Genomic DNA, 27,927 nt, shown 5'->3' with positions numbered 1-27,927 from the left:
GCAAACTCCACACAGACAGTCCCCCGAGGCTGGAATCGAACCTGGGACCCTGGTGCTGTGAGGCAGCAGTGCTAACCACTGAGCCACCGTGCCGACTTGATGGAGTGTTTTGATGAAGTGACAGACAGGGTTGATCAGGGAAAGGTAGTTCACGTGGCGCACCTGGGTTTCTAAAGGCATTTGATAAAGTACTGAATAACAGGGTTGTCAGCAAAGCTAAAGGGCATAGAATAAACAGGACAGTGGCAGCAGGGATATGAAGCTGGGGTGAATAATGATGAATTGTTGTACCTTCCTCCAATTCCAAAAAACACCATTCCTTAGGTTTCAGTAGTGGGACTAATGCTTCTCTTAATCCAGTTCAATGACCTAGTCCTGGACAAGAAACAATTTCAAAATCTGCAGATGACACAATACTTGGAAACATCAACTGCAAGGAGGACAGTGATAGACTTCAAGACGACATGCAGGCTCGCTGTTTGGGTGGGCTCATAACAAAATGAAATTTAATTGTGAAGTGATGCATCTTGGAGGGAAAAGCAAGGACAGAAAATAGGAAACAGACAGCACAATTCAAAAGGGGATGCAAAAACAGAGAAATCTGTTGGACATGTGCACAAATAATTGTAGATGGCAGGACAGGTCAAGTCGTTAATAATGCATATGACATTCAGGGCCTTATCAATGGGATAAGGTACAGAAGCAAGCAAGCTAAAGCTGTACGAAAACGCTGGTTTGGCCTCAGCGGGAGCACTGCCTCCGGTTCTGGGAATCACACTTTGGGAATGATTTAAAGGCATTCAGGGTTCAGAAAAGATTCCGAAGAACAGTTCCAAAGACAAGGAATGTCAATGATGTAGAGAGACTGGAGATATGTGACCATTCTCCTTGGAGGAGAAAGTTCAAAAGAAATTTGATAGAAATGTTCAAAATCATGAGGGTCTGGGCACAGAGATTCAATTGCAGCTTTCAAAAGCGAACTGTATAATTATCTGAAAAGAAATTGCAGGACTACAACCAAAACATCAGAGGTGTACCTGCAGTGAGCCAGCAGGGACAGAGGGCTGAATGGTCTCTTTCTGTGCCGTACTAATCTAATAGTAACCTTCAAGTGGTTTCTGAGAGCTACACGTTAAACAGCCTGTGAATATAAACAGTAGTTTAATCCATAAATTAACTAAAAACAAAATTTGTGCAATATAACCCATCCAGGCATTCATTGAGCATTAGGCATCTCAGCACAAAACACCTGGAACGTCTCTGGATTCAGGAGAACATCTGCCTCCCCAGCAAAAAGCTGCAAGTTAGTAACATCAGCCTTTCTCTGTAGAAAGTGCAAATCCATCAACCATCGTTCGATTGTCCTGTCCCATCCAGGTGTATTACGGGAGGAAATCTCTCACATTCCCAATACGTCGTCCTCCCCTCCCTTCACTACACCACAGTGTGAGCAACGGGTCGAAATAAGCTTTGGGAATAAGGAGCATTTCAGGAAAATTGACGAGCGTCCCTCCGTCATAAGCAGCTCCTGGCATAGCAATCCAGTCAGACTGTACCGTTTCCAGTGTCCTCAGTAACCCTCCAATCTGCCACAAAGCAGAACAGCAGCAATGAGAAGTCCTGGTGACATTCAATCAAGCACAGCATTCATTAGCTAATAACACACACACAACACACACACAGTCCCGCAGTTTTATAGCTACCTCAGCAGAAACAAAACTAGTTTTCAATTAAATTGGAGTAACTTAGCATGGTAAGCAATTTCAAAATGAGATTAATGACTTCTATAATATGACTACAATGTCCTAACTTTATTTAAAATGACTTTTTCAAGATAAAGTATTTGAGAATCAGCTCCTGCATTAAAGGTCAATATACAGTGGTCCCACAGGAAGTTAGTTTAATTTCCCCAGAAAGTCTCTAAGTAGTTGGGCTAAGTGGCCTGTCTCGATGCTAACGCTTATACTCCACACGAGCATCCTCCCTGCTCTCTTCATCTCAACAATGTCAGCCTAATCTTCTGTTCATTCCTCTGTTCTCCACTCCATTCACCATGTTTCCGATTCATAGCTGGGGTCCATCACTCCTGCTGTTTGGACAGAATCTAGGGAAGGACTCAATTATTGTTTATACACAGATGTCACATAAAATGGGGATGTGAATTTACCCCAAGTCAAGCAGAAAGATTTACAGTAAAACAACAAACTTATGGTCTTTTACTCCATGGCAACAGTGAGCCAATAGGCACTCTGCATACTGTGGTGTCCAAATTTGCGAACTGAGTCAGTTGAGTTAAAACCACAGAAAATTTTCAAAATGAAAGCATCAAATAGAAATAAATTTGTTTCTGAAATTTGGTCAAATTTTCAAAGATATTCTTAATCTACTGGACGAGAACTGGGTGGAGGAGTCTGTGCCCAATAGGCTTCACAACCCCCACCAGATTTCCTAGGGGGTGGGGAGCAGTTAAAGCCAAGGAAACAAAACAAGACAATATAACTCAGCAACAGGTACAGAGTGAGGGGTTAGCTTTACTTGTTTTAGATGGTTCGAGTGATATTTCTGCGACAGCTACGTCTGGGTGTCCATGTCCTGTTCGTGAGTGATGCGGAGCCGTGCTTCCTGGAGAGAAAGGTAAGCCTCCTCCTCAGGATCATAATAGTAAAACTTCCGTAGGTACGATATGAGGGGTCTGAGAAAGATCAGGAATGCAAAGCCAGTCAGCAAAGACTGTTCAACAAATCTCACTGTTCACATGCAACTATTCCTGCCCTCTGTGTGAAGGACCTAGTCCCACATGCCCTTCTTTATACCAAACCCGTATATTTCTTTTTCCCTACCAAGTACTCAAAGTTCCTTTCAAAACTGATTACCATGAATACCATTTTTTCTACCACTTCTTGAGACAGTATTCAAGATCTGGGCTGCAGTGGAGCACCTCGCACAGCTCTCGTTAAGCCAGTCTTGGTGTGTATTCACGCACACAACATCTTTTAATTAATCTCACAGTCAATGCACCCCAAAATTCGCACATCCCATCAGTCTTCTCCCACCATCCCCCAAGAGGGTGCAGCTCTAAATACACCTCTACCAGCAAATCACCAATCCATCCACCCCAACACAGCCCCAGGTGAACACTACACAGTCCCAGCTAACAGAGTATCCATTCCCCCTTCCCAATGCTGACCGCCCCTCACTCACTTTGGGAGTGGGAGTTCCGGAATGTGATCTATCCTGACAAGCTGTCGGATTCGGAAGCGACAGAGGTGCTGCAGGGACTTGACGTTGCTGAAGCGGGAGACAGGGTACAGGAGCTGGACTGGGGTTGGTGGCAAACCTGAAAAAACAAGAACAGAACCATTTTAAAGCTCAGTCGATGGCTGGGGGAATGTGTGCTGCATGAAAGCAGGGTCAGAGAGCCACAAAGATCGACAACTTACATTTAGAAACATGAATAATAAACAGGAGCTCAAATCCCACCACAGTAGCTGAGGATTCAGATTGAGATTGCAGGTAAGATTAGATTCCCTACTGTGTGGAAACAGGCCCTTCGACCCAACAAGTCTACACCAACCCTCCAAAGAATAACCCATCCAGACCCATTTCCTCCTGACTAATACATCTAACGCTAGGGGACAATTTAGCATGGCCAATTCACCTGACTTGCACATCTTTGGACTGTGGGAGGAAAACCATGCAGACACAGGGAGAATGTGCAAACCCCACACAGTCAGTCGCCAGAGGTTGGAATCAAACCTGGGTCCTTGGCGCTGTGAGGCAGCAGTGCTAACCACTGAGCCACCGTGCCACCCTCAACTGATATAAAAAGCAAGTGTTGGTGACGATGACCATGAAATTACTGGATTGTCATACAACCCGCCTGATTCACCAATGTCCTTTAAAGAAATTTGCTGCCCTCAGTCTGACTGGTGTGTGACTCCAGACCCACAGCAACGTAGCTGATTCTTAATGCCTCTGAAATAGCAGATCGAGTCACTCACCCTCATCGATGCCTTCCCTCGGGGCAATAAGTGCTGATCTAGTCAGTAATGGCCAATCGGATTAATTATTTTAAAAAGGAGGTATTTTTAAATAGCAAGTCACTTAAAGATAGTTGAATAGATGGAAAAGCTTGTTAAAAAACTAGAAGCTAGATTAATAAAAATGTACGCTTCAAGGAATGTCTTAAACTTGCAGTGAGGGGGAAAAAGGCAGAGAATTAGTGTCGCAGGTCAATCACCTACAGACCTCAGGTATGAGCCAAACTCCAATCCTGCAGCTTAACCCTGTCCCTGTGCACTTCTCACCCTGTTCAAACAGGACCTGACATTGGGAGAGGAACACAGTCACCAAATATTCTCATGTGTAAGGAAGCATGCTGAATAAGATTAATGTGCCACACTGCCCAGGTCTGATGCTGCAGTTTCCAGAGAAATGGGTCTGAGCCAAGGGAGTGAACTGATTGACTCAGGTATTGAAAGATTTCAGTCCTCTTCCTCACCCTGACCTCAAACCAAAGTTAAACACTGGAATCAGCTTTGGCTTAGCTCCCATACACAGACCCATTATTCCAAGATAACAGACTCTCCGCTCAGAAAGATACATTTCCTCAAACTCATTTCCAGCTGATGTAATCTGACAGAACTAGGTCTAGTTTGAAAGCAGGTAAAGGTCAGTCAGTTCTTCAGGAAGATAATGAACAGCAGCTATGCCGTCCTCCCAGGAAATGCAGTGAGAAAGGATGCTTTTAAGTTCCACTGACTGACCCCGGGCCCAAAACCAGGGCCATGTAGATGTGGACAATTAGGAATCCATCCTGAGTTCAATTTTTTATTCAAATCATGGCAGCCCATCTCCAGAGATTGTGATTTCTCCTCTTCCAGTTAAATATTTCAGTGCTCTTACTACCAGCGCACTCCTTTCAAAAGGCAGGCACATTTATTAACGGCAGTGACTAATACAGAAAAAGGACCGGCACGTGGGAGAAGGATAAACACCAGTGAGTGGTTAGACTAAATAGAAAGTTGAAATGGTTGAGAAAAGATTTACAAGGATGTTGCCAAGGTGGAAGGTTTTGAGCTATAGTGAAAAGTTGAACAGGCTGGGGCTGTTTTCCCTGGAACATCAGAGGCGGAGGGGTGACCTTATAGAGGTTTATAAATTTATGAGGGGCATGGATAGGATAAATAGACAAGGTATTTTCCCTGGCATGGGAGAGTCCAGAACTAGAGGGCATAGGTTTAGGGTGAGAGGGGAAAGATATAAAAGGGACACAAGGGGTAACTTTTTCACACAGAAGGTAGTGAGTGTATGGAATAAGCTGGCAGAGGAAGTGGTGGAGGCTGGTACAATTACAGCATTTAAAAGGCATTTGGATGGGTATATGAATAGGAAGGGTTTAGAGAGATATGGGCCAAGTGCTGGCAAATGGGACTAGATTAGGTTGGTATATCTGTTCGGCATGGACAAGTTGGACCAAAGGGTCTGTTTCCGTGCTGTACATCTCTATGACTTTCTGACTCTATGACTATAACTGTGTCCTGGTAACAGCTTCTGTATTCCACACACACAGGCCTTTCACATCTGTCAGCCCTTTGTTGCAGCAATTGAAAATTCAACCTACTGTCTCTGTCGAACTTTGCAACCAAATGTTTAATACTTAATTTTTCAAAACTTGTTCCTGTGTGGGATGTAGCATCATTGGCAAGGCTGTGACTTGTTGTGTGACCCTCATTGGGATTCTGGATTACTCATCCACTGACATTGCCATTCTCCCACCATTTGTGATATTTCAGTGGTTCATTAATAGTTAACCACATTGCTGTGGGTCTGGAATCACAAGTAGGTCAAACCAGGAAAGGATGGCAGATTTCCTTCTCCAAACGACACTCATGAACCAGATAGGTTCATTTATAAACAAGTCAGTCATGTTTACATGGTCACCACTGAACTAACTATTCCAGGTTTTATCGAATTTGGATTTCTTGGTGGGATTTGAACCTGGTGTCCCAGGAATATTAGCCTGGGGTTCTGGATTATTCATCCAGTGACATTACCACTCCACTAGCATCTCTCCAAACAATCATAAGTACCTGTAAAACAAAAAAGACCCAGAGGTAGAAATTTATGTTCAGACATTTGCCTTGAATTCCCCAAGTTGAAACCTTCATTACGAGGGAGAAATTACTTACAAGTATTTATACACCAACTGTGGCCTCAACCCTAAATAATTAAATGCTGTGACTAGACATTTCAAATGTTTTTACTTCCAGATCAGCCATAATCTAATTGATTGGAGGAGTAATTTCAAGGCCCCAGATGGTCACTAAGTCTGGTTTCTAAGATGGGGAATGAAGCTGCCAGGTCTACAATGATTTTAAAGCACTGGCCGAGAAATTAGTGAAGGCCAGGGGTGAGGGTAGAAGACGGAGTTGGTTGGGGGGGGGGTGGGTTGGGATGAAAACACCTCCCTCACTGCTCAGTGAGGTCCCCTTCCACTTCAGCTTCCCCTAGCACGCTCCAGGCAAGCAGAGGGTGTCCTTTTAAATAAAAAAAGGACATTCATGAGCTATGGGTATGACTGGCTAGGCCAGTGTTTACTGCCCATCCTGATTATCCTTCAGAATATGCTGGTGAAACGACTTCTTGAACTGCTGCAATCCTCCAACTGTGGGGAGGGGTGATTCAGAAAGGGCTTTATTTCCCACGATTAGGTCAATGTCAGATAGTCAATCGAGTTTTGTTCCTTTCTTTAGACTCTGTATTGGTTCTATGCAACTGAGGCCCATTTCAGAGTATAGATGAGTCAGCCCCTGTGTTATTAGTCTGCAGTCACCCATAGGCCAGACCAGGTAAAAATGGAAGATTTCCTTCTCTAAAGGACGCACCATAGGTGGTTTTACAACAATTAACAGCAGTTACATGTTCGCCTTTTGGCTGTGAAGATTGGGATAGGACACACTGCAGCCCAATTCACTTCAGAGATCAAATAAACTTTCATCCCAAGCCACATAATAAGCAACATTCCCCCTTCCACTCGGAGACGTACTGTCTGCCGACACATTCGCTTCCACACCTGGAAGATATTGCCACGTACGGAAGCAGAATGACTGGGGAGATGGAAGTCACTAGAGGTCAGAACGTGACCCAATCCAAGAGATCAGTTTTACAGATTCTCTTAAAGGAGAAGGGAGAGGTTTAGGGAGAGAATTCTGGAGTTTTAGGCCCAGGCAGATGAAGACACAGTTGCAACGGTAGGGCAAACAAAACCACAGAAGCTCAAGAGGCCAGGATTAAGAATGCAATATCGGAGAGGTGGATATAGAGGTAGGAGGTGACAACTAAACCAAACAACATAAGGGTTAGAAAGACTCCAGCTAATTTATTGAATCTCAGTTCTCAGAGTTAACATCGTTCCCAAAAACAAGATTGGGCTAGAGGAAACTGTACCAGAATGAGCAGTGCATCAAGAGGAGCAGTCAAAAGAAAAATCTGAATTGAATCAGACTGGGTATCAAACTGAATAGTACAAGTTCAATGAAAGCGGTTTAAAATTTCAGTTTGAAGGTACAGTTATTTCTGACTCAATGACGACAGAATGTGGCAACTTCCTGCAGCTCTGTGGTTAGCAGATTTCACTATATGCAGCCAGCATGAGTCGTCTTTTATCTTTTATTAAAAAAAAGACGAGGCCTCTTTCTCCCAAATGCCCTGAAAGGTTTCAACTCCCATCTGGAACTGTTTGAAACCTGCTCCAATCTCTCTACACCTGAACTCAGACAATGCACTGTGGCACATGGCAGGGCTCTGAACAAAAGGATATAACCCTCACCAACTGCCTGTGTACTTTCCAGGGGCGGAGATAGACAAGGTAACTGAAAAAAATATTTCCCTTAAAGTGACGAGAGTTCAAAACTAGGGGGCATATTTTTTAAGATGAGAGGAGAAAGATTTTAAAAATGACGTGGGGCAACTTTTTTTTTAAACACAGTGTGGAATGAACTTCCAGTGGAAGTGATGGATGCAGCTACAGTTACAGCATTTAAATGATATTTGGATAAGTACATGAATAAGAAAGGTTTGGAGGGATATGGGTCAAACGCAGGCAGGTGGGGCTAGTTTAGTTTGGGAACATAGTCAGCATGGACTAGTCGGACCAAAGGGTCTGTTTCTGTGCCCTATGATTGTGTTGCTCACTGGGCCGCAGTGAAGAATGGAAAGCCTTCCTGATTGGCCTCCATCCTTGGCCCAGTGGCACGGAGCACAATTAAGCCCCTCCCACTGTCCTGAGCAATACTGACCTCTCAGTAAATACCTGCTCATGATCACATTTCTGAGCTCACTATGCGTAAACCAGTTGCTGCATTTCTTACACAAAGATACTCCCCACTGGTTATGAAGTACTTTACACATCCCAAGATTCTGAAAGGCGCCACAAAAATTCATCTTTTTTTTCTTTTACCCATTTCTTGGCTAAGCTCAGTTGTGTAGAGGGTCGTATTTGCACAGGCCTGGAAAAGTGGCCCCTGTTTTAGAGACAGTACCTAGCCTGGATGAAAGAGAGCATCAGAAAAATACTTACCACTGAAGTCAATTTAACATGCTGGAGTTGATAATCTCACAATACCTGCTCCAAACAATATGCTTATTATTTCTCGCATTTAAAACCTCCATAAACCTTACAGTCCCCTCCCAGGACAAAAGGTAGTGAGTGACCAGCGATGTAGCTGCTTTCTGCCTGTAATTCATCTCAGTATCAGCAGAACGATACCCGAGCAAAAGGAGGTGGTTAACTTATTTGACGGTTTACATTTTCTGGACTTTTAGGAAGAGTGGGCCATTTAGCTCATCGAGTCTGTCCCACCATTCAGCACTCATAGCTGATTGAACATTTGAACACATTTTACTCAAGGAGAGGCAATGATTCGTGGCATTATAATGGACTATTAATCTAAAGACCCAGATAATGTTCTGGGGACCTTATTGATGGCAGATGGTGGAATTTGAATGCAATAGAAGTCTGGAATTAAGAGTCTAATGATGACCATGAAACCATTGTTGATTTTCAGAAAAGCCCATCTGGGTCACTAATGTCCTTTAGGGAAGGAAACCACTATCCTTACCTGGTCTGGCCTACATGTGACTCCAGACCCTCAGCAATGCCGTTAACTCTTAACTGCCCTCTGGGCAATTAGGGATGGAGAATGAATGCTGACCTAGTCGGTGTTGTTCTCATCCATGAATGAATAAAAAACTCACCATTTCCATAATGCTTCATCCCACTGGCAGTCAGAAAATCAATCTCTATCTTAAACATTCTGAAAAGTATTAGAAGTCTGAACTTCCCCTGCCCTCTGGAATGGAGAACTTCAAAGTTCACAACCCTCAGTAAAATGTAAAAAAACACACTTCTCAATCTCACATCCAAAATGGCATGGAGAATGAATTGTTAATGAATCAAGATAAAAATCCAACCATGATCAAATTGAATAATAGAACAGGCTCCAGGGATCAGTGACTTCCTGATTGGCCAATGACATTAACCTGTGGACTGTATTCCTTCATCATGATGGTAGCTGACCATCAGGTCATTTAGCTGCTCAATTAAAAACTCCAGTGAAGGTTCAAACAGCTTTCTTGAGGGTACCACACTCCTGACTCCAAATTCAATCAGTTCGGGTCTAATTTGATACTAATTTGATATGAGTATCAAACACTAAATCAGCGACTGCGAAACGCAGAAGATCCATTGGAATGGGGATGCAGCCCCTCAGTATCAGTCCCGAGAAAGACAGAGCCTTTTAAAATGATAAAGCAGAGTCTGACAGAGCTCTTTGGTTCTGGCCCTGGTCTAAATTTATAAGAACAGGTCAAAGAAGAAACAATTTTCACTTCCTTACTCAAAACCACTTACAGAGCCAAGGACTTGATCTCACAGATAATGCTCGCTTACAGCTTCACAGTGTCACACAGTTAAAGATCAAACTATACTTTAAGACATCACCACTTTCCACAGAGCAAGATCCCAGTAACAAAAGATGGAGGAGGTAGGGAAGGAATCCTGGGAATTTCCTGCTGACTTGGTCTCGCTCTGGTCAACAGTACAGTCCTAGACGCAGCAATGACCTGGCCTTGAAAGTCAGCACAAGCTTAATACAATCCAAAAGTAGTAAGGCAGTGAGGAGACTAACTTACCAGGGACACGCGAGCGGAGAAAGTACAGAAATTTCCCGTTTTTGGAATGCATGATGGCCCTTTCAATGAACTCCACAACAGACTGACAGCGGTCTTCAAATTTCGGATGACACCAGAGACTGAAGGTTCCTGTTAGTAAAAAAAATCAAACACAGTCAGCCATTGGTACAAAGCAAACAATGACACAGGACCTGTGTCTCAATGACCTGCCCCAACTCCATCTATAGATCCATTCAAGAGGACAACAGAATAAATACTTAATGATTGACTCCGAGAGAGAGCAAGCTAACCTTTCGAGTCACGTTGACTCTTTACCAGAGCTGACGTGAGTGTGGAGGGGACAGCATTTATGCTATGGAGTGCTGGGGGAGAAAGGATGTCGATAATTCAGATTAAGTGATCAGAGTGTAAGAATGGCAGAACAATGGTGTGTCTAACTGAGACAGAAAAGAAACAGGATCCCATTTTGTTTTTTTTTGGGGGGAGGGCAGTGAGAAGACATGGTGACAGGGAATGTAACAAATAAAGCTAAAGGGAAGGGTGTGGGTTCACAATCTGAAGGTGTGGAACTCCATCTTAAAGGTTGATTAGATTAGATTACATTACAGTGTGGAAACAGGCCCTTCGGCCCAACAAGTCCACACCGACCCGCCGAAGCGCAACTCACCCATACCCCTACATTTACCCCTTACCCAACACTACGGGCAATTTAGCATGGCCAATTCACCTGACCTGCACATCTTTGGACTGTGGGAGGAAACCGGAGCATCCGGAGGAAACCCACGCAGACAACGTGCAAACTCCACACAGTCAGTCGCCTGAGTTGGGAATTGAACCCGGGTCTCAGGCACTGTGAGGCAGCAGTGCTAACCACTGTGCCACCGTAAAGTGCCTAGTCTGAAGATAAGGCATTGAAGAATCATTCAGACTTGAAACGTTAGCTTGCGTTCTCTCCATGGATACGGCCTGACCCGCTGTAAATCCCAGCATGCTTTTTGTTTTCAGTTCAGATTCCAGCATCTGCAGTAATTTGCTCCTATAAATGGACCAGGCCTCATTTGGAGTCTGTCCTCCTTAATATTCTCACATCATTTATCCTGTCAAACTCCTCAAGAAAGTTCAATGTTCAAGAAGATCACCTCTAATTTTCCTAAACACTATTATAGACCCTCAACTCAATCCCTCCTCGTTGAATAATCTCAAAAGGATTAGTCTCATCAACATTTATCACACTCCATCTATAACTCTATCCCTTCTTAAGAAAGGAGACTTCAGTTCAGATTCATGGAGAAGCTAAAATTGTTCTCCTTAGAGCAGAGGAAGAGTACTGGACATTTGGAACTCGGTCAGAATCATACATTGTTTCGACAGATTAAATCAGATATTTCCTGTGGCAGGACAGGGTAACCAGAGGTTAGTGAATTAAGCAAATGATGAAAGAGTCAGAGATGATGGAGGAAAGGCAATCTCTCAGTTGTCATCATCTGGAATGCACTTCCTGACACTGCCAGTCAACAATAAGTTTCAAAAGGAAACTGGATAAAGAATTGAAGACAAATAAAATTTCTGTGCAATGGGAAACTGCCTGAAGTGGGTCTCATTGGCCTGAACCTCCAAAGAGCCAGCACGGGAACAATGGTCAAAATGGTCTCCTCGGTGTTTTACCACTTTATTTGAAATGATTAAAGTAACCTCCAGTGATCACTGTCAGTCAGTCAAAGCTCTCTGAGCCTCAGGTGTCAGTCTGCCAGAAGCAAAGCAACAAACCAAGAATAATGACTTGTTGCTAATTCCAGAGTTTTGCAAGTCTCAGTGTTCACTAAAAAGACTGGCTTGACATCTCAGTGACACGGGTATGACTCTTTCTTGCTTGTTGACTGTATCAAGTAAGTGAAACACCCTCAGTATCAGTGGTGGCTCACACACCTTTCTGAAGTTCAAATACCACTCAAGAGGAGTCCGAAGTTTCGGCCCACTCTCTCCATGTCAGTACTGAGGCAATTCTGCACTGTCAGAGGCGTCACCTTTTTGGAAGAAACATTTAAATTGAGGTCACACTGATCTCTCAAATAGACGTCAAGATTCCATGGCACTGTTTAGAAATGAGGTGGGCTTCCCCCATAGCACACTGCCCACTATTTATCCCACAACCTATACAGAAATAAAACAGATCATTTGTTCCTCAAACTGCATTTGCAGCTTGCTGTGCTCAACTTTCGTCAGTTGTAATGCAGTGACTACACTTCGAAAAGTACTTAATTGGTCATAAAGTGCATCAGGACAAGTGCAGATTGTAAAGATGCTATTTAAATACAAGTCTCTTTATTTTCTCAGCATGGATAAGGCCCTAAGCTGCTGGTCTCATGAATAGCAACATCAATCGACAATAGATCTTTGGGTTGGGCCATGAGTTTTGGGGAATTCATCCTGGGTACCTCTCGCTGTGGGAAGCTGGCTGGATGATAACTGCCCAGCAGTACTGGCAGAATCAGCCTACTTCATGCACTCAAGTTCCTGGAACAGGGCCTCATGATCTTTTTGATCTCATGATCCTCTGACCTATTAGGTGTGAGTCGGGGCTATTTTTTTGCAGAAGTGATACTGGCCACGCAAGCTGAGGAAAACCAACCAACAGAATCTACTCATCTTGGTTTGCACATTTTGAAAGAATGACCTCGTTCCAGAATGCTCAACCGTTTTGTTTTCCCCCAAACTGATTGATCACAAACTCTCAAAGTTCACAGGGTTTCCCCTTGCAAGACACGCCGAGAGAAGAACAAACACTCAATCTGCAACAAAATACATCCAGCACACCCCCGGCAGACATCCTGAAGCAGCAGGCAGTGAGAAAAATCAGTAAACTAAACTTTAATGACAAGGCCTAGATTTACTGCTTGCCGACAGTATTACTTACCAAAGAGCCCACCGTTTAAGTTCACTTCAGGATAAGGTTTGGATATATGTTCTTGGTATGGTCTGCAACAGACCTTTGTCATTTATTTGCAGGGTAGAATATTAGCACACTGATGGACATTACCAAATTACACCAGATTGCAATCAATTAAAACATTTCTTGGTGCTGGATTTGAGCTTAAAGATGGTTCTGATTTGGCAACAAGGGAGGTGAGAAAGAAAGCACATCCCAATAACGACCCTGTACTTGGGAAGAAGGATCTCCAGGCAGCTTTTCATATAGCTCAGCAATCAAGCCGTTAGCTAGTCTCAGAAGCCAAGCATGGGTTAACTCAGTTCCTGGGAAACACCAACAACTTCATGCATGTATTTTTCTCTTCATTCACTGACCTGGCTGTTATTTTTTTAACCTTTGCTTAGTCACCCTCAACAAGATGGTGGTGAGAATGATGATCCAATGACAGTGAATGAACAGTAGTTTAGCTCCAAGTCAGGTTGGTATGTGAAGAAAGAAAGATAATGGCTAGGATTTGGGGAGTCAGGGAGTTACTTGCTGTAAAATTTCTAGCCTCTAACTGCTCTTGTAACCAAAGTAGTTACATAACCAAATCAGTTCCATTTACGGTCACTGGTAATTCCCAGGACGTTCACAGTGTAGGATTCAGTGCTGATAATGTTATTAGAAACTAAGTTGAAGGTTGCATTGTTTGGCATTTGTGCAAATCTCACTGATAGCACTCAACAGTGTATTTAACAGTGTTTAAGTGCCAAAATGCTATTCCTCGCTGAACCAAAGAGACATGAAGATGGAAGACCAAAGACTTAATCAAGGACATAGGCCTTAAGAGAAGTTCTATAGGAGAGGTGGAGAGGTTTAGGAAGGAAAGTCCAGAGCTCAGAGCCTGGGGAATTGGCAGGACAGCTGCCAGCCATAGCAAGAAATATAGCAGGTGGTAGACAAGACAACAGAGTTCAGAAAGAGACCTCAGAGTTGCACAGCTGGAAAAGGTTAGAGAGATTGGGATGCAAAGCCATGGAGGGATTTCAAAACAAGGATAAGAACTGTTTTTAAAAGAAGTCTTTTTGCATAAATAGAAGCCAGAAGGCACAGGACATGATGAGGGTGAACAAAATTCGGGGCAAGGCAGAATAGCACCTGAAACGCTAGTGAGAAAGAAGCTGCCCGTCTCTCAGTTACACCAACATGAGGAGATAGGAAAGGAAAACAAAAAAAAAAGTGAGAATAAAAGCACACAGGGCAGTTCATTCCCAACACATCCCCCAATCAGTCAGCAAGATACAGCAATGAAATCAAACTGTCAGCTTTAACCAGCAGCCTCTCTACTCCAGGAGTGTTTAGGCACTATACCGTTCTCTCACTAAGATGTGATCCAACACTACAAGAACATTATTTTCTAATGTCCTGGATTTTATCAGCACCAAATATCAACTGCTGGTTCCAGTAGCATTAATCTTTACTCTGCATACTGTTATGAAGCTCATCAGAAGGCATGAAGAGGATTTCATCACAGTCTTGAACATACACATCAACTGAGCAGTTACAATTCTCTGGTAAAATAAATCCAAAAACTCTCAACCATTTGAACAAAGAATTTCTCTTTAGCTCACAACCAACCTTCGATTTTGAGATTGTGGCTCATACATTAGACTCTCCAACCCTTGGGAAACAGGCTCTCAGTCCCTACCTTATTAATTCCTCAGAGAACTGTATACATTTCACAGAGATCATCTCTCATTCACCTACATTCCAGAGAATGTTGATCTGTTCTACTCAATCGCTCTTCTTAGGGCAACGCTCTGATATTGGTAAACCTTCAGATAATTAGAGAGGTCCACTGCTTAGAATGTCCCAACTGCTCAATGAACAGTCAGCAAACCTGGAGCAAGGCTACCTGGAATTCATTATTCCTCATTTCGACAAAAAAACAAGTGGCTGGAGTGAGGACACAATGGTAACATCCTTATGTCAAGCCCTAGTTGCTCCAGGTGGTGTGTATCAACATCTCTGAACTGGTTGATAAAAAGACAAAAAGGCATCAGTGACACCCGGAATCGCTAATATGCTGCAGCTGGTAATGCACGACAAACATCCTCAAGGGGCACACTGATACAAAGGTTCATGTGCTCAGCACCAGAGAGAGACAAACTCAATCACTGGGTCAAAAAAAAATTCATTATGATAACAAGCACTGCAATACACTATCTACCTCTTTATCAATTTCATCCTAAACAATGTTCCCATACACTCACATAATACAACCTTCATAGAATAATGTGCTGTTCACACATTATGGCAGACAGCAAAAGATTTTAAAGCTCCTAGTTGAAAGCATGTTTCAGTAGTAAACAAGTCAACCATACCGAAAGGCTTTGGGGTGAAAGGGCATGACAGAAAAGGCTCTGCATAAGGAAGCAGCAAGCGCTAAGTTTGGAGTGAACTGGTGTCTATGATACCCAGAGGCAAACTCATGAGACTAGTAGCTGTACAAAACAACCAACCACATTGACATTCACTTAGACCTCGATGACTGTAAAGCCAACCCTGGTCACACCAGTGATGTTCACGCAGAAAATCACTGAGAAAAAATAACATTTTCCTATATAGGTCAATCTCTCCAAACAATCTTTATCTAGGACACCGTCCATTAAGAACTCATTTCACTGACTCTTCAGTCATTTATGAATGATTCAGAAGTACTTTACATCCTTCCTGGGTGTGGAGTCTCTGACACTGGACAGCAGTTGAAGGTTTCCTTAACCTGCAAAACTCCTGAGGTGGGGGTTGCCTGTACACCTTAAATGTCCAATCTCTCAGAGTATGGTGCTGCACTGTCTGAGAAATGGATTGAATTATTGGGCCTCCAACACTGTGATTCAGTTGAGTAACATTTACCTACAGATATTTTGATGCAGGTTTCCATGCAATGGTCGAGCATGCCTACCTTCAGCCCACATGGAACACAGCGCACATTGCGTCAGAACACGGAACTTCACACTTCTTAAATGCAGCTGAATTCACTCACATCAGCTTCAGTGAATACCCCAGAAATTGGCACTCCCCTGTCCATCCCCCCACCAGAATGACAGTTCAACTTGATAGGAACAGCACTACCTGCAACGCAAACACACTAATGAGGAACAAGACATCAGTAATATTCAACAAGATTGTGAGTCCACTAATGTTTGACCTCAATTCCACATTCTTGCATATCCCCAATAATCTTTCAGCCCCTTGGTCATCAAGAATCTCTCTACTTCTGTGTAAAATTACTTAAACTATTCTTCATCTATTGGCTTTGAGGTAGAGAATTTCAGACAGATCTTCAGGAGGAAATATTTTTCCTCATCTGTCTTAAATGGGCGACCTTTTATTTTTAAACTATGACCCCTGGTTGAACGTTCTCCCACAAGATGAAACATCCTTTTCACATTCACCCAGTCAAGTGCCCTCAGGATTTTACATGTTTCAATTAAGTTACAATGGATACTCCAACGGATACAAGTCTTGCCTGTCCAGCCTTTTCTCATTAGGAAGTCTGCTCATTCCAGGTCCCTCATACATCATCCTAGCGTAGACACTGGCAAGCCAGTTTTTCACATTTACTATGGTCAAAATCCTGGAATCTTCATCCTGACGACATTGTATTTACACCCACTGGATTGGAACAATTCAAGGTGGATAAATGGGACTAGATTCCAAAACCTTTTCATTTTCAGTTATTTATCAGAAAAGTTCATTTTTACAGGTGACAGCCTAGACACTGAATAAAAAGCTTATTTTGAGATAAACCAATTTACAGCAACATTCCTGCCTTAAATATAACAAAGATGTCACTTAATGCATTTTTTTTTAAAAAACATGTGTCGTAAATTGCTGACGAAGTGAATGATTTCTGTTTGAGTGGATGGAAGGAGTAGGAATGGAAACCAGAGGAAGAAAAGACAAACTAAAGCTCACCGTAACTGGGGCATTTCGAAGTAGAGTCTGTCATCTTAGAATAAGGCTCAACCATTTAGGATGAAAACAAAAAACATTTCTTTATTCAAACGGTTGGGTATGTTTGGAATTTGAGACCCCAAGGGTAGTGGACGCTTGATTGTTGAGTATATTTAAAGACAGCTACGAATAGGTTTTTGAAAGCTAAAGAAATCAAGGAATAAGTGATAGGACAGGAGATGTTGAGGTAGCAGATCAGGCATGATTTTATTGAAGGGCAGAGCAAACTCATGGGGCTGAGCAACTTCTCCCTATTCCTTGTACAGATGCTCCCCAGTTTACAAACACAATCCCATACAGGGGTGCAATTTTAAAAACCCAACATATGTACTTTAACTGTACTTACTGACAGCTATTTTATAATGTCCTGCATTTTGTTTGGACTTGCATGAAAATCAACTTGCGAATGGACTCCAGAATGGAACCCATTCACAACCCAGGGACTGCCTGTATTCTTATATCCACATCTTTCGGTACGCAACTATTGTCAGCAAGGATTTTTATCTCAAGTCAGTTACTGCCTCAGCATATTCATGGTACTACAGCAATGGATTCAGCTCTAACAGGAGCCGAGTGGAGACCAAAGCTTGTATATCACTTAGGATGTTATTTAGGATTTGGGATTACGCTTTGGGATATCTGCTAACCCAGTTCCACTGTTAGGCAGAGGCAGTGCCCAAGCTGCTCATTCTGTTTTATAATCACCTTCCTATTTATTGACAATTTGTCTCTGCCATTGACCTGGTTATTTAAGAGGATCAAGTTGATCGTACAACGCTCAGCCATCCTTTCATGCTGAGAGTAATGGAGCTCTCCTCAAATATCTGTTTTGAATTTACTCCTTAATTTAAATTGATGTCCTGGGCTACTGTTCTCACCCTTAATTATCAAAATAAACAAGGTTATCCTCAACTGCACAAGTACAAATGTGGATCACTGCTCAGTAATAGCAATCCCCTTGTGGGTTTTCTCAAGAGCAGAATGTAGCATCAGCCTGGTTTCTGGGAATAGGCAGTAAAATGTGCTTGTGACAGCTTATATCTTATTAATGAGTTTCAGAAAAAGTAAGTGTAAACCATAAGTTCGGTGGCTTTACAAGCCAACATTCTCACACAGTTTCATCATGAAGAATCTGAGCTGAATGCTGACAATGTGGTGCCATACTGTTACTTGATCTTAGATCACAACAGATGCCATCTTAAAGAACACAAATTTCTCGTTATATCGACCACCTGGTGAAAATGGCAAAACATCAAACTGAGAAGTTGGAAATAAAATATTGTACCTTCAGACATAGAATGTACATTGCACTGATAAAATACACAATGTATTGATTACCAAGCACATACCATTGATTATGTAACATACAAGTAGTACACCTAAAAACTTCAGCTTTGAGCCAAGATTAACAACATTTAGCAGGAAAATTGTAATCTAAGCTCAGCGTACTAAATCTCTGAATCATTTTTTTTGTGGTTTTTGACTTGATTCGAACCCTGTAATCACTGTCAGACACCCAGGATTCCTGTGTCTGTATACAAGTGTGAGCATGCAGGCAGCAACAAGACAGTCTGTTCTTAAACAATGAGCTAGTGTACAAGTGTGAGGTTTGTAGTAGACAGCATGTAAGTTTGAATTAACCTTAAACAACAATCACAGTATCTTCAAATCATTAGCTGATGGAAAGTTTTGTTGGAAGCTTGATACAGTATTTAATTAACTTGTTGGCTATTTTGTGCTGATCCTTCAGGGGTACAAAATTCCAGTATCTGGTTGATATCAAGACAAGTTAAAAAAAAAGAGTTGCTGGAGGGAGAAATGATTTCCTCTCATGGGGATAGCCCAGAACATGGAGCATGACCTTCAAATTAGAGCAAGGCTTTTCAAGGGGATTTCAAGAAGCACTTCCTCAAATACACGTGTGTGGAAAACTGCTCCTCTTCCCCAGAAATCTTCAAAGCCAAAGCTGGATTGAAAATATCAAAACAAAGATTGCTAGTTTTTTTTTTACTAGGTAAGAGTATTAAAAGTGGACGGAGTCATGATGCAGATTAGCCATCATTAACTGAATAGCAGGACAGACGAGGGGCTGAATAACCTCCTCTGGTTTATGTGAATCTTCAGCCTAGACTGCAGAGATCATTTTCTGTGAAATTCTCCTGACTTTTCACCATTGTTTCTTTATTCATAGAATTGGCAAATTTTCAGCTGGTTAATGAGGAGAATCATGAAATGTCTATGAAAGACACAGCATTTTCAATATAAAACGTACAAGATACTGAAACATTGTTTTGTTATCTGACTAATAATCCAGATGGGAGACCAAATCTCTCAATCCTATTTTAAGGAAAAAAAAAAATCAGTAGATGCAATTGTGAGGGTACTAAAGAATCAAGATAATCCAACTGGTGTCATATTGATTAGACATCCTTACCCAGTTTAGGTAGGTGTGTTGTGCATGCACACGTGAGATGACAGTTCCATAACAGTGTCATTGACTGTGAATTGGCCACTCAGTTATATCAAAGCATTACCATTCCACTCTCTTAGTGAGCTCTTGTGGCACAGTGGTGGTGTCCCTAACTCTGGGCTAGAAGTTCTGAGTTTAATTGCCTGTCATGGGGAGAGACTGCTTCCTTCCACTACTTCCCCAAAAGGAAAACCAAATGTGAAAGAGAAGATCCACAAAGATCAGCAGGAAATTGATCAAAAGCCCAGATAACAGACACTGTCAGCTCCCGCCATTTCCCTGACAGTAACATTTATTGCAGTCTCCACCTGCACAACCATTATGAATGAGAATGGGTCTGTCTTTAAGCATTGAAACTCACAATTATAAACTTATTAATGCACCCTTTCATTTTGTGTTTAAACAGGTCTTCTATTTAAAAGTCATGCCTTTCAGAACCTTAGGACATCACACCTGATTCACTAGATCTTAAAGTGTAGTCATTGTTGATTGTCATGGTTCCCTTGCGGCTTGGTGTCAGATTACATTCCAGGGAAGCTATTTGGAACGTTTCACAAGTTTAAAAGCAGCACCTAAAGCAGACAGGTGGCTCAGCAGTTAGCACTGCTGCCTCACAGCAGCAGGGACCTGAGTGCAATTCCAGCCTCAGGTGACTGTGTGGAGTTTGCACATTCTCCCGGGTGCTCTGGTTTCCCCCACACAGTCCAAAGATGTGCAGGTTATACGGACTGGCAGTGGGCCATGCGAGGATAAGGAATATGTTAGGGGGCTGGGTGTGGGCAGGATGCTCTTTGGAGGGCTGGTACGGACTCAATGAGGCAAATGGCCTCTTGCAACAATGAAGGGGCTGTATGATTCTGAAAGTAAGTTCAGATTGTAGTTATCCTCACCTCGATAATGTTCCATTCTGGTGTGGTGTGTAATTCCTTGGGAGCGAAAGCTGAGGCTGAGGATGTAACGTGGATCCGAACTGTCCCTTACCAGGAACGAACCATCTGGTTTACCCTTCAACTTCATTTCAGCATCATCCCAGTTCATCGGACCCCAATACCAGCCACACTACAGGAGATAGAACAGCAGGCATCAGACTTCGAAAAACTTGTCCCCACTCTCTCAGATACCATTCCCGATTAAAACTCTGTCCATTTCAGCCTCGAATATACTTAACAACCCAACCTTGACAGCCCTGTACGGTAAAGAAATTCCATAGAATCACTACCCTCAATAAAAATTCATCATCTCTGTTCTAACTGAAAGACCCATTACTCTGTGGTCATGCTATCTACCCTAAAGTCTCCACAATGGGAAGCAATCTCTCTGCACCCACCCTGTCAGGCCCACCGCCCATCCCATGGTACCCCATTAGTCAGAAATCGCCAAATGAAAATCCTCCTCCCCATCCCAACTCCCTAATCTGCTACTGGTTAGCTAATTCTGTCCATGTTCACGTACAACCTCCATCACCATGAGCTCTTACCTTAAGTAGCCTCAGGCACGGTACCTTAAACTCCTTTTGGTAATCTAAGTATTCCATCTACCAACTCCCCTTCATCTATCATGCTTGTTATGTCCTCAAACAATTCTAATAAATTTGTTAGTCATGATTTCCCCTTCATGAAGCCACATTAACTCTATGGTAATGATGTATTTCTAAATGCTCTGCTATTACATCCTTTGTAATAGACTCACCAATGACAGTCAGCTACTTTTAAGGTATAGTCAGTGTTCTAATGGAGGAAATGTGGAATCAACAGGCTCCCACAAACAGCAATGTGATAAGGAACCAGATCATCTGTGTTTTGTTTGGTAAGGTGATGGTTGTTAAAGGATAAATACTGCCCAGGGAACAACATCCTTGCTCTTTTCTGAAACAGTCCCATGGGAATTATTTTACATTCACCCAAGATACCAAACAGGGTCTCAGTTCAACTATTCATCGGGAAGACAGCACCTCTGGCAGTGCAGTGCTCCCTCAGTGCTGAGCTGGTAGTGGCAGTCTGGGTTAGCAGCTCTCGGGTGAAGCCTTTTATCTCAGAGACAAGTGCGTTACCCATTCAGTCACAATGCAGCTATCCAGACCAATTTCCTTTATTCCCTCAGCTTCTCCCTTCCATATTATTGATGGCTGTGAACATCTACAAACGCTTTAAAAATAACATCACAATGTCTGAAGGTGTGTACCTTTTCAAGTTCCCGTAAGCTGGCTGCAAAGGTGTTGGAGTCCCTCCTGTTGAGCAGGCAGTTCTGAGGTTGCACGGTCATCGGCTGAATTTGAGGCGAGTTTCTCTGCAAGGTGTCTGCAAGAGGCAAAAGAAATCCAGTGTCTGAAAAAGACAAATCTCCACATGAGAAAGGTGACATGGAGCACAATCAAGTGATCTGAAGCCAACAATGCCATAAGAACAACCAAGCCCCGTCCCACCTTGCTTGAAGATTGTTATTTGAGCTCAGTCCTTCCTCTCTCTCAATCCTCTGAGATGTCTACAGTTTACCAGGTCAGGTCAATTGTGTCAAATTCTCACAGGACACACCAATCTTCAGTTACCTGGACCCCAAGTTCTGAAATTCTCTCTCTCCTCTAAGACTTACTGCAGTGACCAAACTTTTGATGACTATTTTAATTACTCGTCATGTAGCTCACTTTCAACTTCTGTCTGATAACGCCTCTCGAAAATGCCTCAGGACATTCCACCACATTCGAGATGCTACGTAAATGCAAGTTGTTGTAGATATTGCAGATTGACAGAGCTGGAGAAACAAACAGTGATGGTCAGACTTCCTGAGATTTAACTAAAAATGAAATATCTCCTTTTAGGATCGGGGCATTTAGCTTTTCTTCCATAACCAAACACTCCCATTGGCATCGGAACAAAACCAACACCAGAAAGTTTGAATCTCAAGAATCAGGTCAGTTTATTGGGTCACTTAGAATCTGAGTCTTTGATCCGAAAAGGAGGCTATTTGATCCATCGAGGCTGTACTGGCCCTTTGAAAGGGCCAGCCAGTTAGTTCCACTTCCCAGCAAATCTTCTCCTTTAATTATTTACCCAATTTTCTTTCAAAAATTACTACCAAATAAGCAACAACCTCCCTTCCAAGCAGCAGATTTCAGATTACCATAATCTTTTCCTCTAGTTTGTTGGTTGATCTGCCCAAAACTCCTGATTTCCTGACAAACTACAGAAAATGGTCACTTCCTATTCCTTCAAAATGTTTCTTCACGTTTCCACACAAGTCCACTAAACCTTCCTTTCATTTCCTCCGCTTGCAGGATAAGATTATTGTGGACAAGGCATTCTCCCAGTTTCTTCCTAAATTTAACCAGTTCCTGTCTTTGTTTGTGCACCTGCACACTCACTCTCATGGCTCCCTGTGGGCCAAGTATGTCCGCTGCTATGTAGATGGACCGAATGGCAGCCAGAGACTGTCTAAATGAAATCGACAGAACAAACCGAGGAAACCTTGAGGAATCAGTGGAACGACATTTCCTTGAGTGGCTCTTATAATTAGTGTCAAAAGTGTGGAGAAAATTAAAACGACTTCCATTTCCCAATTTCTAATAACTTTAATAAATTGTCTCCTATGATGATGGAGAAACGTCTTTAGTCAACGAGTTTTGAAACTTGGGATTTTTGATCCAGAAGGCTGATGAGTTTATTTGCAACAGAGGTCAATAGTTTTTGTTAATAAATTGACGGAATCGAGTGAAATGAGGACGGTGTGGGGGAAGTACAGCTGAGGTAAATGATTGATTATGTCCTGAATGAATGATCGACCAGGTTCAAGAGGCTGAATGGCCTCTCCTGCCTGCTCTTAAGGAATAGAAGCCGAACCTTACCGTTTAAGCTGAGACTGAGCTGGATGGAAGTGTGAGGTGGGGGAGGTGGTGGTAGAGGCAGTGACTGTAAGCAAGCAGCAGCTGGGTTCACTGGGTACGACAGAGTCTGTGGCCCCACAATATCATCTGAAAAACAACACAAACTCCTTCAGAAATAAAACTGAGACATGGTGCCACTTCTCCAGTAGATACTCATCCCAACATTTAATGGCAGAAATTGCAATAACTCTCTGCTCCCAACATCACTGTTCTCCCATCCCCACCCAAGATAGTGCACACAGATCCCCAAACTCTCAAAACCAACCAACTCCACAATGAGGCTTGTTTGATTGTTGACTTTATATAATCCAAATGATAGATTCAATATCCAGAGATAAAACTTAACATTTGACTGCATTAATGGCATTATATAAATGTAACGTGTTTATGCAGTTATTAACTGCACCCTATTACAGCAGTTTCTGGAGCCTTTACAAACTTACAAAATAAATTATTCAGAGATCAGAAGATTCATTACGTTAACTGAAGTCTCTCTCCACTGGATTAGTTGTACAACTGTATAGATCATAAACTCACAACATCCAAATGAACCTTGCCAGTGGATAGAAAGACACAGTAAACATAACTTCACTGGTGGTGGAAATGGTGGGCGGGGTTTAAACAGGCTGGGGTTTGAGTCAACATCAACCATTCTGCATTTCATTTGAGGTCAAAGCGATTCCCACAGTATGAAACAAGTGAGGAAGAACAAACAGTGCTTGGACATTGTCATATTCTTGGTCATTCAAGGAGTGACCAACTGCACAAATTCCTGGAAGACTCATCAGGCAAATCCCACTGGATTGAGAAATACCTGTTTGGCGATAAGTTGGAGTTTTCCAGATGGGGTTGGCTGAATGGTCTTCCTGTTTCACAATTTGCTGGTGTAAACAAATTTATTATTTTGTATAAAGTGCTACAGCTGAACAAATGGTCGATTTTGAAGAATGCATTTGCTAGACCACCTGATGCACTTCTCGTGGAGGAGCGGGCAGGATTTTAAACCATTGTATATCTTACGATTCAAAGGTTATGTCTCAATATTTCCTTTTCATGATAATATCCAGTGTGTCTATGATTTGGCGTTTACAGCCATTTATACAATCATAAGCTCACCAAGTGCTTGCTCTGGGTATAGACGACCCACTGATTATGAAGGGGACTTCACCACTGAACTTAGAGAAATTGGTAAAATGGGGACACTGAACACCACCCTCAGCAGTTTGCAATGCTGCGCTATAGAGGACGTAATGCAGGAACACACAACAGGAACTCACAATCATGAAGTCTCAATTACTTCATTGTCCTCAGGTAAGCAACTCTCTTCGTTGTGGAAGGATACATTTTTGTTGAACAACAGATAGTTGGGAACACCAGCCCCTGCAAGTTCTGCTCCAAGCCACTCACCATCCCGACTTGGAAATGTATCGCCATTCCTTCACTGTCGCTGGATCAAAATCCTGGAATTTCCTCCTTAAGGGCACTGAGATTTCTAAATAAAATGAACTGCAGTGGTTCAAGAAAGAAGCTCACCACCACCTGAAAGGGCAACTGGGCACAGGTGGTAAATGCTGACCCAGCCAGCAAGACCCACAAACCTCAAGTGAATACAAAACAGAGTGAGGGGACTAGTCAGGGAGCCCACAGAAAACAAGGAACATGTAGTTAGGGAAAAGTCATTAACAAGTGACTGCTATTGAATATATCAGACCATGACCTGGAGTGTACAGTCGGTGCAATCCGCAAACTATAACCGGGAACCGAGCGCCATAAAAGAGCGCCGCATGGGGAACTGAGCAGAGCCCCAGGAACCAAGCACCATCACCAGGAACTGTAACTGAGCACCGTACCGAGAAGGCTGAGGCTTCGGCGGGGTGGGGGTGGTGGAGTCGGCGGATGAGGTGAGGGCGGCCCGCGACGAGAGATGTCCAGGTCGACCAGTGACACAGTTTCTCCTGATCAGAGACGACAGAAAGAGATAGTCAGTGAAAACAAAAAAATATTTTTCCTGCCCAACTAGCCATCCACACACTGCTTTCAGATTCTAGCTTCTACTTTTCCCCTTGGTTTCTGTTGTTGTGTACCCAAGATCTCTGCCCATTGTTCCCATGTAGTCTCAGCTCACACCAAACTAACTCCCAGCACATGGGCACCTGTATCACTGACCTTTACAATCAGTTTATAGCCAGAGAGTGGGTACATTGGGAAGTGACAGTGACAGAATTTTTTTTGAACATTTCTCAATGATCACTTTACAACAAACAATATTGTTATGGAGAGAAAAGTGTACCTAGATTTTTTTTATGATTCTGAAAGATCTTCACAGTAGAAGTGAAAGCAGATTTGGGACCCGACCATGTAAGGAGCTGTTAAGACACTTTGTTTAAGGAGCAAGTTAAACCATACAAACTCAGAACAGGAGCAGGCTCTTCAGACCCTTGTGCCTACTCCAATGTCCCAGCAGATCATTGCTGATCTCTAAGTTCTAAATGTCACTTTCCCTTTGATTCCCCCATCTAACAACAATCTATCTTCCTCGTCCTTAAATATATTCACTGACCCAGCCTCCAGTGCTTTCTGAGACAAAGAGTTCCAAAGTTGCACGACTCTCCACGAAAAAAAGTCTCTCTCATCACTGCCCTAAAATGACATCCTGACTTCTAGACCAACCCACAACAGAAACATCCTTTCTACATTCACATTATCAACAGCATTCACAATCATATACATTTGAACAAATCACCCCTCAGTTATCTAAACTCTGTTGGAAACAAATCCTGCCTGCCCAACAGTTATCTCCAAAGGCAATCTGCTCATTCCAGATATCAATCTAGTAAAACTCCCAGAAACAAGACATTTACATCCTTCCTTAAGTAAAGAGGCCAAAGTGGTGCAGTGTTTGCAATGTGGTCTCACCACTGCCCTATATAATTAGATCCAAAAGGAGGATTCAGACGTAGAGGTAGAGGAGTGGAAATAAAAATGGAAGTACATGATAAAAGCAATTACAGAACATTTTAAGGCAGGAAAACATTACAGAGGTGGGGAGAGACAAGGCTAGGGAAGGAACTCGAACAAGGAGAAGATTTTTAAAAATTAGATCAGAAACTGACGTGAACACAGGGGAGACGGGTGGACTAAGTTTACTTCAAGTTAGGAAACATCCACCAAAAGTTTGAAGAGATTAAGTTCATAGAAACTGCAAGGTGCCAGAGGTATTAGAACAATTAAGTCTAGACATAAAATAAGATTCAAGGTTCCCAGTTTCCTTATTTCAAAGAGCAATTATAGGGTGTTACAACTTACCAGCAATCATCAAATTAAAACTGAGGAGTTTGAAGGAAGAGGATAATTAAAGCAAATAACTGATCACAAAAAGCAGTGAGGGCTTAAAGGGCAGAGATTTCTTGGCACACGAGAAGTTTTTTTTAAAAATTAAGAAAAGGGGCTTCCCCCCCCCCCCCCAAAAGATGTTCGCAAGCTTGCCTGCCATATCCTCAGGGATAAGGATAGGTGCGTGCGCTTGTGTGCCCAAGTACCCTAGAAAAACATTTATGCCTCAACCGTGGGCATTATCACATTGCTGCACACAATACCCGGTTGCGTTTCCTATATTACAGGAGTTCTCATCGATCAAAGAGTACTTATGGATGCTGTGAAAGATGCTTACTAAATATAGGTTTTTCTTCTCTCCATACATTTTGAATTGCTGCCCACCACTGGATCTTCTGAAACGTTTAGTGTGTTACTGCCCGGATCTTTATCTCCCCTCTCTTCCCCACTCCATGACGTGCACAGCCCTGTACAATCATCAGAATCAGTATATTCTCACTGCACAAACTGGGGAAGTGATTCACTCAGAACTGGGTACGGTCCCAGTCTCTGGGATGGTTACTCTAAATAAATTTATTCAGGATGAAGCAAATCAAAGTTTCTACGGGAGTAGAAGGTATGTCAGGTCTCTGCCTGGGCAGTACTGCCTCTCTCAGCTTGGAATATTGACAAGAACGAGGAGGAGGAGGAAAGAGAGTAGAATAGGAGGAGAAAATGGTGGAGCAAGAAAAGGCAGTGGACAAAGAGGTGAAGAAAGTGCAAGAGAGGAGTCAGTCAACGCGCATTAAAAATCTCTTACCTGTAAAAGGTGATGCTAATGACACTGGAGTGAAGGCACTTTGTGTCCGCGTCAGCCTGGGCTTGCTACAAAAAGAACAGAAACATCAGACAAGTGGCTGAAGAACCTGACAGAAACACAGCGAGACTGGTGAATCCAGAAACATTCACCCACCCTCAGTAAAACGGTCAAACTCCTCCAGATTCAGAGGCCAGCATCTTGTTGGTCACCAACGCTTTTAAATATTCACACTGTCTCATTTCAAAGCTTGTACATGGATTCCGTGTCTCAGAATAAATAAACAGTTTGCAACAGAACCAAATTCCCATGGGCCTAAAACCTAC

The 27,927-nt window shown here is 42.7% G+C and overlaps 1 protein-coding gene across 1 annotated transcript; it reads right to left on the bottom strand.

The window, feature by feature from the left end:
• socs7 (suppressor of cytokine signaling 7) lies at positions 1–27,689 on the bottom strand (the record flags this gene model as incomplete). The annotated part of the gene is made up of 9 exons (XM_043674623.1): positions 1–1,586; positions 2,536–2,692; positions 3,202–3,337; positions 10,195–10,323; positions 20,486–20,654; positions 21,777–21,919; positions 23,434–23,559; positions 25,323–25,427; positions 27,605–27,689. Coding segments are annotated over 8 exons (1,014 nt in total), but the record flags the coding sequence as incomplete, so codon positions are not given.
• Between the last annotated feature and the right edge of the window lie 238 nt (positions 27,690–27,927).

The sequence above is a fragment of the Chiloscyllium plagiosum genome, chromosome 33, assembly GCF_004010195.1.
Source record: "Chiloscyllium plagiosum isolate BGI_BamShark_2017 chromosome 33, ASM401019v2, whole genome shotgun sequence".
Lineage (NCBI taxonomy): Eukaryota > Metazoa > Chordata > Chondrichthyes > Orectolobiformes > Hemiscylliidae > Chiloscyllium > Chiloscyllium plagiosum.
Note: the sequence above shows the minus strand (reverse complement) of the source record. Positions and strands in the feature narration are given on the sequence as shown.